The sequence below is a fragment of the Pseudophryne corroboree genome, chromosome 4 (assembly GCF_028390025.1).
Source record: "Pseudophryne corroboree isolate aPseCor3 chromosome 4, aPseCor3.hap2, whole genome shotgun sequence".
In the NCBI taxonomy this organism is placed as follows: Eukaryota; Metazoa; Chordata; class Amphibia; order Anura; family Myobatrachidae; genus Pseudophryne; species Pseudophryne corroboree.
The window spans coordinates 195,543,622-195,561,323 of record NC_086447.1 but is presented as its reverse complement, the minus strand read 5'-3'; the positions used below and the strand labels follow the sequence as shown (position 1 = coordinate 195,561,323).

Sequence of the window (17,702 nt, the reverse complement as noted above, 5' to 3'; positions counted from 1 at the left end):
TGCCAATATGCCATTTACCACACGGAGTGGCAAGGAACGGCTGAGGCCCTGGCCTATGTTCATGGCTAGTGGTTCAGCTTCACATGAGGATGGAAGCACTCAGCCTCTCGCTAGAAAACTGAAAAGACTCAAGCTGGCAAAAGCACCGCAAAGAACTGTGCGTTCTTCGAAATCCCAAATCCACAAGGAGAGTCCAATTGTGTCGGTTGCGATGCCTGACCTTCCCAACACTGGACGTGAAGAGCATGCGCCTTCCACCATTTGCACGCCCCCTGCAAGTGCTGGAAGGAGCACCCGCAGTCCAGTTCCTGATAGTCAGATTGAAGATGAAGATGTTGAAGTACACCAGGATGAGGAGGATATGGGTGTTGCTGGCGCTGGGGAGGAAATTGACCAGGAGGATTCTGATGGTGAGGTGGTTTGTTTAAGTCAGGCACCCGGGGAGACACCTGTTGTCCGTGGGAGGAATATGGCCGTTGACATGCCTGGTGAAAATACCAAAAAAATCAGCTCTTCAGTGTGGAGGTATTTCAACAGAAAAGCGGACAACAGGTGTCAAGCCGTGTGTTGCCTTTGTCAAGCTGTAATAAGTAGGGGTAAGGACGTTAACCACCTCGGAACATCCTCCCTTATACGTCACCTGCAGCGCATTCATAATAAGTCAGTGACAAGTTCAAAAACTTTGGGCGACAGCGGAAGCAGTCCACTGACCAGTAAATCCCTTCCTCTTGTAACCAAGCTCACGCAAACCACCCCACCAACTCCCTCAGTGTCAATTTCCTCCTTCCCCAGGAATGCCAATAGTCCTGCAGGCCATGTCACTGGCAATTCTGACGAGTCCTCTCCTGCCTGGGATTCCTCCGATGCATCCTTGCGTGTAACGCCTACTGCTGCTGGCGCTGCTGTTGTTGCTGCTGGGAGTCGATGGTCATCCCAGAGGGGAAGTCGTAAGCCCACTTGTACTACTTCCAGTAAGCAATTGACTGTCCAACAGTCCTTTGCGAGGAAGATGAAATATCACAGCAGTCATCCTGCTGCAAAGCGGATAACTGAGGCCTTGACAACTATGTTGGTGTTAGACGTGCGTCCGGTATCCGCCGTTAGTTCACAGGGAACTAGACAATTTATTGAGGCAGTGTGCCCCCGTTACCAAATACCATCTAGGTTCCACTTCTCTAGGCAGGCGATACCGAGAATGTACACGGACGTCAGAAAAAGACTCACCAGTGTCCTAAAAAATGCAGTTGTACCCAATGTCCACTTAACCACGGACATGTGGACAAGTGGAGCAGGGCAGGGTCAGGACTATATGACTGTGACAGCCCACTGGGTAGATGTATGGACTCCCGCCGCAAGAACAGCAGCGGCGGCACCAGTAGCAGCATCTCGCAAACGCCAACTCTTTCCTAGGCAGGCTACGCTTTGTATCACCGCTTTCCAGAATACGCACACAGCTGAAAACCTCTTACGGCAACTGAGGAAGATCATCGCGGAATGGCTTACCCCAATTGGACTCTCCTGTGGATTTGTGGCATCGGACAACGCCAGCAATATTGTGTGTGCATTAAATATGGGCAAATTCCAGCACGTCCCATGTTTTGCACATACCTTGAATTTGGTGGTGCAGAATTTTTTAAAAACGACAGGGGCGTGCAAGAGATGCTGTCGGTGGCCAGAAGAATTGCGGGACACTTTCGGCGTACAGGCACCACGTACAGAAGACTGGAGCACCACCAAAAACTACTGAACCTGCCCTGCCATCATCTGAAGCAAGAAGTGGTAACGAGGTGGAATTCAACCCTCTATATGCTTCAGAGGTTGGAGGAGCAGCAAAAGGCCATTCAAGCCTATACAATTGAGCACGATATAGTAGGTGGAATGCACCTGTCTCAAGCGCAGTGGAGAATGATTTCAACGTTGTGCAAGGTTCTGATGCCCTTTGAACTTGCCACACGTGAAGTCAGTTCAGACACTGCCAGCCTGAGTCAGGTCATTCCCCTCATCAGGCTTTTGCAGAAGAAGCTGGAGACATTGAAGGAGGAGCTAACACGGAGCGATTCCGCTAGGCATGTGGGACTTGTGGATGGAGCCCTTAATTCGCTTAACAAGGATTCACGGGTGGTCAATCTGTTGAAATCAGAGCACTACATTTTGGCCACCGTGCTCGATCCTAGATTTAAAGCCTACCTTGGATCTCTCTTTCCGGCAGACACAAGTCTGCTGGGGTTGAAAGACCTGCTGGTGACAAAATTGTCAAGTCAAGCGGAACGCGACCTGTCAACATCTCCTCCTTCACATTCTCCCGCAACTGGGGGTGCGAGGAAAAGTCTCAGAATTCCGAGCCCACCCGCTGGCGGTGATGCAGGGCAGTCTGGAGCGACTGCTGATGCTGACATCTGGTCCGGACTGAAGGACCTGACAACGATTACGGACATGTCGTCTACTGTCACTGCATATGATTCTCTCAACATTGATAGAATGGTGGAGGATTATATGAGTGACCGCATCCAAGTAGGCACGTCACACAGTCCGTACTTATACTGGCAGGAAAAAGAGGCAATTTGGAGGCCCTTGCACAAACTGGCTTTATTCTACCTAAGTTGCCCTCCCACAAGTGTGTACTCCGAAAGAGTGTTTAGTGCCGCCGCTCACCTTGTCAGCAATCGGCGTACGAGGTTACATCCAGAAAATGTGGAGAAGATGATGTTCATTAAAATGAATTATAATCAATTCCTCCGCGGAGACATTGACCAGCAGCAATTGCCTCCACAAAGTACACAGGGAGCTGAGATGGTGGATTCCAGTGGGGACGAATTGATAATCTGTGAGGAGGGGGATGTACACGGTGATATATCGGAGGGTGATGATGAGGTGGACATCTTGCCTCTGTAGAGCCAGTTTGTGCAAGGAGAGATTAATTGCTTCTTTTTTGGGGGGGGTCCAAACCAACCCGTCATATCAGTCACAGTCGTGTGGCAGACCCTGTCACTGAAATGATGGGTTGGTTAAAGTGTGCATGTCCTGTTTTGTTTATACAACATAAGGGTGGGTGGGAGGGCCCAAGGACAATTCCATCTTGCACCTCTTTTTTCTTTTCTTTTTCTTTGCATCATGTGCTGATTGGGGAGGGTTTTTTGGAAGGGACATCCTGCGTGACACTGCAGTGCCACTCCTAAATGGGCCCGGTGTTTGTGTCGGCCACTAGGGTCGCTAATCTTACTCACACAGTCAGCTACCTCATTGCGCCTCTTTTTTTCTTTGCGTCATGTGCTGTTTGGGGAGGGTTTTGTGGAAGGGACATCCTGCGTGACACTGCAGTGCCACTCCTAGATGGGCCCGGTGTTTGTGTCGGCCACTAGGGTCGCTAATCTTACTCACACAGCTACCTCATTGCGCCTCTTTTTTTCTTTGCGTCATGTGCTGTTTGGGGAGGGTTTTTTGGAAGGGCCATCCTGCGTGACACTGCAGTGCCACTCCTAGATGGGCCCGGTGTTTTTGTCGGCCACTAGGGTCGCTAATCTTACTCACACAGCTACCTCATTGTGCCTCTTTTTTTCTTTGCGTCATGTGCTGTTTGGGGAGGGTTTTTTGGAAGGGACATCCTGCGTGACACTGCAGTGCCACTCCTAGATGGGCCCGGTGTTTGTGTCGGCCACTAGGGTCGCTTATCTTACTCACACAGCGACCTCGGTGCAAATTTTAGGACTAAAAATAATATTGTGAGGTGTGAGGTATTCAGAATAGACTGAAAATGAGTGTAAATTATGGTTTTTGAGGTTAATAATACTTTGGGATCAAAATGACCCCCAAATTCTATGATTTAAGCTGTTTTTTAGTGTTTTTTTGAAAAAAACACCCGAATCCAAAACACACCCGAATCCGACAAAAAAAATTCGGTGAGGTTTTGCCAAAACGCGTTCGAACCCAAAACACGGCCGCGGAACCGAACCCAAAACCAAAACACAAAACCCGAAAAATTTCAGGCGCTCATCTCTATCCTAAACTACTAGTATGAAGAAGATAGAAAAAAAAAAACCACCACAGGTAGGTATACAATTATGGACGAGCGACTGCCGACACAGAGGTAGCTACAGCCGTGGACTACCGTACTGCGTCTGCAAGTATAGACTGGATGATAATGATATAAAAAATATATATATATCACTACTGCAGGACAGGTTTATATTATATAATGACGGACCTGCTGGACACTGTCAGCACTGCAGACTCCTAAACTACTAGTATGAAGAAGATAGAAAAAAAAACCCACCACAGGTAGGTTTACAATTATGGACGAGCGACTGCCGACACAGAGGTAGCTACAGCCGTGGACTACCGTACTGCGTCTGCTAGTATAGACTGGATGATAATGATATAAAAAATATATATATATATCACTACTGCAGGACAGGTATATATTATATAATGACGGACCTGCTGGACACTGTCAGCACTGCAGACACCTAAACTACTAGTATGAAGAAGATAGAAAAAAAAAACCCACCACAGGTAGGTATACAATTATGGACGAGCGACTGCCGACACAGAGGTAGCTACAGCCGTGGACTACCGTACTGCGTCTGCTAGTATAGACTGGATGATGATATAAAAAATATATATATATATATCACTACTGCAGGTATATATTATAATATAATGAATGACGGACCTGCTGGACACTGTCAGCAGAATGCGTTTATAGAATTAAAAAAAAAACACCACACGAGTGTTTAACTTTTTCAGGCAGACAATATACTGGTGGTCACTGGTCAGTCACACTGGCAGCAAAAGTGTGCACTGTTAAAAATGTACTCCTGCTATAACTGCTCCCCAGTCTCCCCCACAATTCAGCTGTGTGAGCAGTGAGCACTCAGCACAGTCAGATATACATAGATGATATTATCATGCAGCACACTGAGGCGGAGCACAGATATGGTATGTGACTGTGTATCGTTTTTTTTCAGGCAGAGAACGGATAATATTAAATAATAAATAAAACTGGTGGTCACTAGTATAACTATCAGCAAAACTCTGCACTCTCTGAGTACTCCTAATGCTCCAGTAAATCAAGTGTCTCACTCTCTATCTAAACGGAGAGGACGCCAGCCACGTCCTCTCCCTATCAATCTCAATGCACGTGTGAAAATGGCGGCGACGCGCGGCTCCTTATATAGAATCCGAGTCTCGCGATAGAATCCGAGCCTCGCGAGAATCCGACAGCGGGATGATGACGTTCGGGCGCGCTCGGGTTAACCGAGCAAGGCGGGAAGATCCGAGTCTGCCTCGGACCCGTGTAAAAAGGCTGAAGTTCGGGGGGGTTCGGTTTCCGAGAAACCGAACCCGCTCATCACTAGTGTGTACCTGAGATTCGCTTGCTCCCACGGTCGCACGCGATATCTGCGGTCAGGTGTGCTCCATGGCCAACCAGAAGATATCGCATGCAACTCATATTAATGAAGAAAGGAACAGTGATCTTTCGTCTTTCATTAACCCTTCCTGGTGTGTACGTGCAATCGGGCTTGGTCCAGCCCAAAGGGAATTTGGCCTGACACCGGCCCGATTGCCTGACGTTCAGATGTGTACGCACCCTAACACAGCAAAAGTTACAATCTGACCCACTTAGATAGAGAATAATAAGCTAACATAATATAGAATACAGATGAAAGGTTTATAAGGAACTAGCAATATTTATAAATGCGAAGATGTGCTGCCAGTGTTGTAACAGGGCTGTAGTGTGCCGGCCACGCTCCCTGACATCATGCAGTGAGAGGGGGGGCGGGGGGGGGTAGCATTGTCAGGAGTGTCCTCAGGGTGGTCCAGGTTGCTGCTCAGACTCCAGGGTTCCTGCCTGGAGGGTAGAAAATTTGCTTTAGCCGGCACTGCTGCAGTGCTACTGTCATTCTATGCAGAGACTGTGGGGCCACGACAATGCTGCTCACAAAGCCCTGTGCACTGTTTTGCACACCCCTGGTTATGGTCCTGTGTGTTACTACTAAAGTGATCATACTCTGCATTCATATGGACTGTATAACACCTTGTATTCTATATGGCTATACTGTTGCAATGAAAAAACCTTTACATGTAGGCATTGGGTATGCTTTGCTGGCTTCCGGGATCCTGGCCGTCCAAATGCCGGCAGAGCCTTGCAAGGTCTGCGGCTCGCTGCACTTGCCACAGGTTCTATTCCCACTCCAGGTGTGTCGTGAACACCCATGAGTGGGAATAGCCCCTGTTAGCCAGGGTTCCGGCTGTCGGCATTGTCAGTGGTCGGGATTCCGGCATTGGTATCCTGAGCACCGGGATCCCAACTGCCGAATGTAGACATTGGGGAGCTATTTTTGCTGGGCATATAGTAGGCTTTACAGCCAATAAGGTGACATTGGAAACATTATACCCTATAATTAATGTGGGCAGTGTCTTTTATATGCCCCAGGGTCAGCATAATGGTATCCCTGTCCAAGGTATCCATTTCCTCAGACAGATTATCTGTCCACGCTGCTACAGCACTACACATCCACGCCAACGCAATTGCCGGCCTCAGTAGAGTCCCTGAATGTGTATAAACAGATTTCAGGATACTTTCCTGCTTCCTATCTGCAGGATCCTTTAGGGCGGCCGTATCCTGTGACGGCAGTGCCACCTTCTTAGATAAGCGTGTGAGAGCTTTATCTACCCTAGGGGAGGATTCCCAGCGCACCCTGTCCTCTGGCGGGAAAGGGTACGCCATAAGTAACCTTTTGGAAATCAGGACTTTCTTATCAGGGGAATCCCACGCTCTTTCACATAACTCATTTAACTCATGTGAAGGGGGAAAAGTCACCTCTTGCTTTTTCTCCCCATACATATAAACCCTCTTGTCAGGAACAGGGTTTACCTCTGATATGTGTAAAACATCCTTCATCGCTATAATCATGTAGCGGATAGCTTTTGTCATTTTCGGTTGCAATTTTGTATCATCGTCGTCGACACTGGAGTCAGAATCCGTGTCGACATCTGTGTCAGCCATTTTGGATAGTGGGCGCTTTTGAGACCCTGAGGGCCTCTGCGCTGTAGGATCAGGCATGGGTTGAGACCCTGACTGGCCCAAGGTATCAGCTTTATCCAACCTTTTATGTAAGGAGTTTACATTATCATTTAACCCCTTCCACATATCCATCCAATCAGGTGTCGGCACCGTCGGCGGCGACACGTCATTCAACTGCACTTGCTCTGCCTCCACATAGCCCTCTTCGTCAAACATGTCGACACACGCGTACCGACACACCACACACACACAGGGGAAGCTCTAAATGAGGACAGGACCCCCACCAGGCCGTTTGGAGAGACGGAGAGAGAGTATGCCAGCACACACCCCAGCGCTATATGACCCAGGAATCACACAGTAACTTAGTGTTTACCCAGTAGCTGCTGTATTATGATTAATGTGCCTAAATTTATGTACCCCCCCTCTCTTTTTTACCCTTCTACCGTGATTCTGCAGGGGAGAGCCTGGGGAGCTTCCTCTCAGCGGAGCTGTGGAAGGAAAATGGCGCTGGTGAGTGCTGAGGAAGAAGGCCCCGCCCCCTCAGCGGCGGGCTTCTGTCCCGCGATTTTGTGTAAAATTACTGGCGGGGGCTCATGCATATAACAGTGTACAACTGTATATATGCAGCTTTCACCAGGAGGTATCAATTGCTGCCCAATGCGCCCCCCCCCCCTGCGCCCTGCACCCTACAGTGACCGGAGTGTGTGGGTTAGTGTGGGCGCAATGGCGCACAGCTGCAGTGCTGTGCACTACCTCATGTGAAGACAGGAGTCTTCTGCCGCCGATTTCGATGTCTTCTCTGCTTCTGCCGGCTTCTGTCTTCTGGCTCTGCGAGGGGGACGGCGGCGCGGCTCCGGGAACGGATGACAAGGTCAGGTCCTGTGTTCGATCCCTCTGGAGCTAATGGTGTCCAGTAGCCTCAGAAGCGCAACCTAGCCACAGTTAGTAGGTTTGCTTCTCTCCCCTCAGTCCCACGTAGCAGAGAGTCTGTTGCCAGCAGAAGCTCTCTGAAAATAAAAAACCTAACTAAAATACTTTCTTATTAGCAAGCTCAGGAGAGCTCACTAAAAGCACCCAAGCTCTGTCCGGGCACAGATTCTAACTGAGGTCTGGAGGAGGGGCATAGAGGGAGGAGCCAGTGCACACCAGATAGTACTAAATCTTTCTTTAGAGTGCCCAGTCTCCTGCGGAGCCCGTCTATTCCCCATGGTCCTTACGGAGTTCCCAGCATCCACTAGGACGTTAGAGAAATCCAAATTACTCACAATGCATTGCACTGATGACTGTTAGAGGCCAGTGTGCAGAGCTCAGTTTTTAGTGCCAGGGACTGTGGACATTGGCCTTGCCAGGAGAGCATGGCATCTATAGCTGCAAACCACTGCAGCAGAATGTCTTTTAAGCACAGGAAGTGCTAGGACCTTTTATGTTTGTCTGTTTATTTTCTCTGAGTACCTGTGTGACTGTGTGCTGTGCTACAGTGTCTGATGCTAGTAAAGACACTGTGGTTGTAATCGGAAAACCTGCCTACGAGTCCTTATTTACAGTACCCATGATACATTTTATATATATATATATATATATATATATATATATATATATATATATAACATATAGAAAGATAATCAGGTGCGCTCAGTAAATTACAACAAGGATCAGTCTCTTTCACTTTAAGACTTTAAAATCACTGCTCCTATGAAAAATAGGGAGTGAAAGCACTAGTGTTCCTTTCTTTATTGAACCGCTGCTCCCCACCGTCACATATAGCCCGGAATTCCACGGGAAAAAGACATCTAGAGAAAAAGACAGAGGGGGCGCGTGGCCTGCTGACGTGTGCGATCGAGCCCCCTGCTGCCTTCCCTGGTATCGGCGAGTAACGGTGTCCCGGCGTGCGGCGGCTGACTGTAGCGGTTTAGCGGCACGAGTCTGAGGTCCTGTCCTGGATGATCACCGGAGGTTTGCAGTACTGCTGGGGATATGTGTGTTTTAAATCATGTGGTATTAAGCCCACAGCGGAGGTTGTTTTGGTACGAGCAATAACGTTGTGATTTTAACAAGAGATCTGTGCTTTTATGAATTAAACCTTACTGCACTATGGAGCGCCCCCTCTGTCTTTTTCTCTAGATATATATATATATACAGGTTGAGTATCCCATATCCAAATATTCCGAAATACGGACTTTTTTGAGTGAGATAGTGAAACCTTTGTTTTTTGATGGCTCAATGTACACAAACTTTGTTTAATACACACAGTTATTAAAAATATTGTATGAAATGACCTTCAGGCTGTGTGTATAAGGTGTATATGAAACATAGATGAATTGTGTGAATGTAGACACACTTTGTTTAATGCACAAAGTTATAAAAAATATTGGCTAAAATAACCTTCAGGCTGTGTGTATAAGGTGTATATGTAACATAAATGCCTTCTGTGCTTAGATTTAGGTCCCATCACCATGATATCTCATTATGGTATGCGATTATTCCAAAATACGGAAAAATACCATATCCAAAATACCTCTGGTCCCAAGCATTTTGGATAAGGGATACTCAACCTGTATATGTATATATTTCTACATGGTTACATTGGAATGTGCAAGGCAAGAGGTGTCAGGTGACAGCAATTAATACATACCTCTGTCCAGCAATTGTGGAAAGGGTCATAGGATTCAACACTGTGGATTCTTTGGGAGCCATCAAATCCACCAACTGCATACACTCTCCCACACAGTGCAGCCATCTTGTGCCTCCATCTCCCCACATTCAGATATTCTATTTGTATCCATTTATTGATGGAGGAGTTGTATTTCCAAACTTCATGTTGGGTTTCTTTACCACCTGAATTAAATATAAAAAAATATATATTTTGTTATAAATTACCATGTTCCAGTGTAAGCATGGCCGCTGCATTATAACACAGGGTGAATTGTAACTATTGGGAGTAGTCATGTCATCACACTCCTCCCTGTGTTGACATCCAGCAGTTTATGCCAACATTGATTAGGATCCAGACTTACTCTACATTGCAACAGTGACAGCAGCGGAGGGACACCGTGCTCTGTGAGGGTGGGAGGGACATTATGCTCTGTAAGGGAGGGAGGGACACTGCGCTCTGTAAGGGAGGGAGGGACACTGCGCTCTGTAAGGGAGGGAGGGACACCACGTTCTGTAAGGGAGGGAGGGACACTGCGCTCTGTAAGGGAGGGAGGGACACTGCGCTCTGTAAGGGAGGGAGGGACACTGCGCTCTGTAAGGGAGGGAGGGACACCACGTTCTGTAAGGGAGGGAGGGACACTGCGCTCTGTAAGGGAGGGAGGGACACTGCGCTCTGTAAGGGAGGGAGGGACACCACGTTCTGTAAGGGAGGGAGGGACACTGCGCTCTGTAAGGGAGGGAGGGACACTGCGCTCTGTAAGGGAGGGAGGGACACTGCGCTCTGTAAGGGAGGGAGGGACACCACGTTCTGTAAGGGAGGGAGGGACACTGCGCTCTGTAAGGGAGGGAGGGACACTGCGCTCTGTAAGGGAGGGAGGGACACTGCGCTCTGTAAGGGAGGGAGGGACACCACGTTCTGTAAGGGAGGGAGGGACACTGCGCTCTGTAAGGGAGGGAGGGACACTGCGCTCTGTAAGGGAGGGAGGGACACTGCGCTCTGTAAGGGAGGGAGGGACACCGCGTTCTGTAAGGGAGGGAGGGACACTGCGCTCTGTAAGGGAGGGAGGGACACTGCGCTCTGTAAGGGAGGGAGGGACAAGAAGCACTGTAAGGGTGGGAAGGACACCATGCTCTGTAAGGGTGGGAGGGACACCGCGCTCTATAAGAGTGGGGTGTGGACACCGCGTTCTGTAAGGGTGGGAGGGACACTGCTCTCTATAGGGGTGGAAGGGACACTGCGCTCTATAAGGGTGGGAGGGACATTGCGCTCTATACGGGAGGGAGGGACACTTCACTCTGTAAGGGAGAGAGGGACGCCGTACTCTGTAAGGGAGGGAGGAACACCACGCTCTGTATAGGGGGGAGGGAAGCTGTGCTCTGTAAGGTTGGGAAGGTCCACACTACGCTGATATCAGCATGAAATATTTCACACTCCCGCAGGTCGGGAGGAACACAATGCTCTGTAAGGGTGGGAGGGACACTGCGCTCTGTAAGGGTGGGACCACACTCCGTAAGGGAGGGAGGGACACCGCACTCTATAAGGGAGGGAGGGAAGTTGTGTTCTGTAAGTGAGGGAGGGACACCGCGCTCTGTAAGTGAGGGAGGGACACCATGGTCTGTAAGGGAGGGAGGGACACCGCTCTCTGTAATGGTGGGAGGTACACCGTACTCTGTAAGGATGGGAGGGACACCGTATTCTGTAAGGGTGGGAGGAACACAGCAGTCTGTAAGAGTGGGAGGGACACCACGCTCTGTAAGGGTGTGAGGGACACCACACTCTGTAAGGGAGAGAGGGACACCATGCTCTGTATAGGAGGGAGGAACGGCGTGCTCTGTAAGGGTGGGAGGGACACTGCTCTCTGTAAGGGTGGGAGGGACCACACTACAGCGATATAGGCATGAAACGTTGTTTCTGGCCAAGTCGGAACAACATATGCTGCATACTGGGCAGTGTTTATGCCTGACTGACAGGGCAGGTTGTGAGAGACACCGCACACTGTAAGGGTGGGAGGGGCACCACACTCTGTAAGGGTGGGAGGAACACCATGCTCTGTAAGGGAGGGAGGGACACCGCAATCTGTAAGGGAGGGAGGGACACCGCACTCTGTAAGGGAGGGAGGGACAACACACTCTGTAAGGGTGGGAGAGATACCGCGCTCTGTGAGGGTGGGAGGGACACATCGCTCTGTAAGGGTGGGAGGGACACTGTAAGGGTGGGAGGGACACCGTGCTCTGTAAGGGTGGGAGGGACACAGTAATCTGTAAGGGTGGGAGGGACACTGTGCTCTATAAGGGCGGGTACACATTGTTTCTGCCCAAATCCAGAACACATATGCTGAATACTGGGCAGTGTGTATGCCTGATTGCACGCTCCTGCAGGTCGCATGCAATATCTTCCGGTCGTCTATGCTGTATGTCTATGCTGTATGGCCAACCGATGCCATGCTGATGAATCAAATCAGATTATTTATATAAAATAATTAGGGACCCATTTATCAACGATACATAACCCCTTTAGCACTAGGGGTTAGGGGGATATGTCCTACTTTTAGCATTCAATGAACAGTAGTAAGTTTACAGCTGTTTGTCCCTGTACCGCTCTCGCCATCTGACGGGAGCAATACTGTCCCTATTACCGGCAATGGGAACCCAGTGCTGCATTTCAAGCTTTAGAAAAGCCTTCTAGGCATTGTCGGGTCCCCACTTGTGAGGGAATTATGCACATGCACAGACTAGACTGCTGAGGAGGGTGAGAGTGCTGGATCTTGCCGGAGAAGTGCTGTATTGCTGCATTTTCATTTGTGTGACAGTGATACTAAACAAAATATGCCACTGGTGATTTTATTCATTAATAAATGGGGCCCCAAATCAGAAATTAACCCACTGCCTGGAGTGCACACACTCACTGAGCAAGTGAACTCTGATTGCACTAAACAAAAATATACAGTATAATCATACTTTACCTACTTTCCTAAAAGTTGCGGGGGCCTATAAGTAGTGTTGGCAATAGAGATCTTTCCCCGGGCCCAGACCTGTTGTAGAGGCCTGGAAAGGGGGGCAGGGGGCGGCATCCTGCTGCCCCCCTACCCATTGTAGCAAGCATCGGCACTTGGAGCGGGGATGTGCAGCATGTGCAGCCTAATATTTTTAAAAATTTAATAAGAAGGGGGCTGACCACGCCACCATGCATTGGCCACGCCCCATTACCTGAGCCCGGCACAGCTGTCGGCGCTCCTTCCCGCACCCCCAGAAGAGTGGCCAGCTCTCCCATCATCCCTCCTGCTTCCTAGTGAAGCCGGCTGGATGTGGAAAAAACTAAAGGAATCATGGCTCGTTTTTTGAGGGGGCAGGTCAAAATGACATGAAATTGTGTAATTTAGCCCTGCTGCTTTCTCGCAGACCCATGAATCCCAGCACTGGGGATGGGGCATAGTGATGTAAGTGCCCATCCCAACCTCCCTGCACTGTATCCTATCTGGGCATGTCCCGGAGAGGAGTACAAACTAGTAGGCAAGTACGTATATAATAGATATGTGGCCCCCCAACAAGGACCACTTCACTTTTAACAGTGATTACAGTTGAAACTGCCTGTGGGTGCCTTGCAGGACTGGCACTGCAGGAGTTAATCTTCCCCCTTGCTTAGGTTGCTAGGCAACGCCAGCAACCAAACAACAGCAACTTGTGGAGCACTAGGACCTAGGAGCAGACCAGCAGAGCAGCACAAAGTGATGCCTCTGATTGGGTGGTGCAGAGCGGGAACAGAGGAAGGCAGAGTTATCGGCCAGTGAGTGCCCTGAGGTAACAGTGCGAAGTGTGGTGCGCTGAGTAGGTGTGACAGAGAGAATCCTGAAGGAAGAAGTGTGTGGAGGAGACGGTTGCTGAGGAGACCGCCGTGAGGAGGTGCGTGAGGGGAGCTTGGTACCGCCGCCTGCTGTCACGACTGGAGCCGCTGAGAGCTGAGACGCTGCTGAGAAGAGCGCCAGTGAGGAGAGAGAAAGCCCTGCCGCTGACTGGACGCCTGCGGAAGCTGAAAGGGCGAGTGTACAGCCCAGGGAGGGAAAAAGTGTGTGCCCGCCGCTGAAAGGAGGGAGACTCAGTGAGCCAGTATACCGGAGTGGTAAGAGACTCATTTCTACCCTATCACCACTGTACGGAAGAGACTTCAGGGCAGTTAGTTCTTGCAGCACCATAAAGCCTCAGTCAAACAGAGGTAGACATAGTCTGTAATGTTCCCGCTACTGATACGCTCACTCTAAGTCTAACTCATCGCCACTGCTGAAGCGCTATACCCACCCATTACATGAGAGAGTGGGATAGATCAAGAGGCACATCCTTAACCAGCCAAATCCAACCACAAGGGAGACTGTGAGGAAGCTGAGGTATTGGAAAGTGCAGGGACTGTTGTGAGTTTGTTACTGCCCTGTAGCACAGGGGAGCCCACACTCAGCGTAAGTATTGGCCTCATTTGCACACCACAGTGAGGTTATTAACAGCTGTCATCCCAGTGAATGAGTACTGTTTCTGCATATATATACATTGTGAACTAAGCTATGAGTCTGTATTTTTTCTGTTGAAGACTGTCTGTGATAACTGCTTACTATCTCATTGCTGTTTAAGGAGACAAGGGGTTACTTGCTTGCTATCCTCCAAGGGGAGAATTTTCCTGCACAGCTTATTTTTTTCCATTAGTCGCCTGAATTGCTTTTGCCCATCCAGCTAACCATGCTTGCTTCTCTGCAAAAAACTGAACTGCCTTACTGTCAATTGCTAACTGCATGCTCACATCTCCTACGCAGAACTGTGTTTGCTTATTGAGGGGTTGTTAACCAATAATTACGTCCGACCTTGTACAACAAACTTACCTTCAGGGATAAATAGTGAACCAAATAAACTGTGGTGTTACGGTAACCCTGGATTTAAACAGCTACCTAGTAAGGGAAGGGACAGTACAGTGGCTGTTTACTACAACATCCGCTAACCCTTGTAGATTTGTGGGAGACGTCACTAAACTTTATTAGTAAAACAGAACCGAGACTGTCACCTGGTGGACATTTCAGGTCACTTTAAGGGGTTTATCCCACTAGTGTTAATGAGAACTGTATGTTGAGGTACTGTGCTAGCGTACTAAAATTTCAAGCTGTTATTTGATGTATTATTACATGCTATTGTGTGTATTGCCGCAGCCTACTGTGAGTTGTATCTTGTTGCTTAATCAATTCACCCCACAGCGGTAACCAGCTGTATTCCTGAAAAATAAACTCTTTGTCACCGTACTAATGTGTGTTGACTATTGTATTGGGTCCTCTGGGGTTGGGTGTCCTCGTCTCTCTGCTTAGGGTTTCGAAAAGCAAGATACAGTTCAAGAGGTGATCCCGGGCAAAGAATCCAGGTACGTCCACCAACACCTGCACTTACAACAACACTCCACCATACTTTCCTGTTACAGATACATGTGTGTAAGCGACAGTTTGTTATATGCAATGAATAACTGAAGCTTGAATAAATGAATAAGGCAGGGGTCTAGAAGGGTTGGGTATGCGTGTCCTTACCATCCGGTCAGCATACCTCCGCCGGTATCCTGGCAGCAGAATGCCGGCACGCGCAAGGTGGGGCAGCGAGCTAAAGAAGACACTGTGCTCCATAAGAGAGGAAGGAACACCGTGCTCTGTAACGGTGGGAGGGACACCGCGCTATGTAAGGGTGGGAGGTGCACCGCACATTGTAAGGGTGGGAGGAACACTGCACTCTATATTTATCCCTGCTCCTTTCTCGCAGACCCATGAATCCCAGCATTGGGGATGGGGCAAAGTGATGTAGGTGCCCAGCCCAACCTATTGTATTGGGTCCTCTGGGGTTGGGTGTCCTCGTCTCTCTGCTTAGGGTTCCAAAAAGCGAGATCCAGTTCAAGAGGTGATCCTGGGCAAAGAATCCAGGTACGTCCACCAACACCTGCACTTACAACAACACTCCACCATACTTTACTGTTACAGATACATGTGTGTAAGCGACAGTTTGTTATATGCAATGAATCACTGAAGCTTGAATAAATGAATAAGGCAGGGATCTAGAAGGGTTTGGTATGCGTGTCCTTACCACCCGGTCAGCCTACCTCCGCCGGTATCCTGGCAGCAGAATGCAGACACGCGCAAGGGGGGGGCAGCGAGCGAAAGAAGACACTGTGCTCCATAAGAGAGGAAGGAACACCGTGCTCTGTAACGGTGGGAGGGACACCGCGCTATGTAAGGGTGGGAGGTGCACCGCACATTGTAAGGGTGGGAGGAACACTGCACTCTATATTTATCCCTGCTCCTTTCTCGCAGACCCATGAATCCCAGCGTGGGGATGGGGCAAAGTGATGTAGGTGCCCAGCCCAACCTCCCAAAGCTCCTGGCATCTCCCGGAGAGGAGTACAAACTAGTAGACAAGTACGTATATAATAGATACATGTATGTAAGTGATAGTTTGTTATGTACAATGGATCACTGAAGCTTGAATGAATGAGGTAGGGATCTAGAAGGGTTCTTTTCTCACTCTATGGGTGTTGTGGACAACCACGAGTGGGAATAGTCCCTGTTGATCAGCATGCCGACTGTTGGGATTTTCAGGGGGCTTGATGTAGGGGGAGGTGTTATGACCTAACTACATCCCATCTAGAAGATGTATAATGTACAGTAATTAAATTTCAGATGTTTTCAACAAATCAGTGTGCATTTACAATTATACATGCCTGATATGAAGACCTCATTTTTAAAGGTTATGCATGCAAACTCAACCCATTTTTTATGTTCACTTTCACTTTCTTGGTCACACACTGGCAATTTTGCTACTTCTAGACGGCTTCTCCGTAAAGGATCGAGACAGGTGACCTCTGTAACAAACTTTTCCTCTTTGGTGCATCCTCCAATTATCATGAACACCTCAGACTGAAATTCATGAGTTCGTGGCTTTGTCCTCTCCGAGATAATCTACAAAAATAATAAACACCATGGTTTTCAATTCCACAAATATGAATGCAAACAGGGAAAGTATTATATCTATTTACTTCCTCTCAACAACCAGCCAGCTATACAAATAAGATTTCAAACAGAACTATACCCAAGAATTATTTTAAATATATGTCAAACTGGTTTATAAGGGATCTTGAGCCTGATTCAGAGATGTATGAGCTGAAAATGTGATGTTTATACACAACTCCAATTCATAATTTTTCAATAAAATAGTAAGGTGGCAGAAGAAAGAACAGCCAGCTAATCAGTGGAGCCACTTGACTTAATGCATGCTCACTTCTGCATGGTTCAATTGCCCTATGAAAAATGGCAGAGAAGTGAGAGGTCTCTAACTCCTATACCAAAAACACACACAAAGCTTACCGGTCAGGTAGAGCTGCTGACCCCAGCATGGTGAAAACGGTCTATCCATTATACTGAAGGGGAGCGCACCTCCCCAGTGCAGAAAGAGGGCTACTGGACCTTCCTGTTTTTTCCCGCCAACGACTCACAAAGCCAGCAAAATGAATACCAAAAAATGAGAGGGAGGAAAGGAGGTAAATTCAGGACACTAAGTGGGAGATTACAAGCCAACCACTCACTATAAACCCAAAGACACACCCAGTCTCTACCTCCACACTACAGTAGGCTGGTCATTCTGTCACTCAATCACAAAATAAAAACCACAAAGTAATGACATTTTGTAGACAACTTGTCCCAGCTTTGATATTGATAGGATGTCACACTTAATTTAGCTTTCCATTTTTTTTATTGGATTTAGTTAAAAAGGAATGTCTATCTCAGAGTTTCCATGAATGTATGCTGATGCTCAATCAGATCCTGTCCATGCAGGTGATATTTGCATAGTAAGTCTCTTGCTATCTAGTCATTCAGCAGATGGATCAATATTTCCTTCCATGTCTTTAGCCAATTTGGCCAAAATACCTGTGGTGTAACTACCATGGTAAGTAACAGGGTGTGTAGAGCACACCAGCACATTGGTCAAGAAGGCCTGATGCAATCCCCTTGAATTATGAATG

At 48.4% G+C, this 17,702-nt stretch overlaps 1 protein-coding gene across 4 annotated transcripts in view; it reads right to left on the bottom strand.

Moving 5' to 3' along the window:
• Positions 1–17,702, bottom strand: part of KLHL6 (kelch like family member 6) — a 255,477-nt gene that overhangs the window by 39,315 nt on the left and 198,460 nt on the right. For all 4 annotated transcript variants that reach the window (XM_063915702.1, XM_063915703.1, XM_063915704.1 and 1 more), the window contains 2 exons: positions 16,404–16,641; positions 9,657–9,859 (listed from right to left, as the gene is read on the bottom strand). In XM_063915702.1, coding sequence (XP_063771772.1) covers positions 9,657–9,859; positions 16,404–16,641 — 441 coding nt within the window. The remainder of the gene's footprint in view (positions 1–9,656; positions 9,860–16,403; positions 16,642–17,702) is intronic.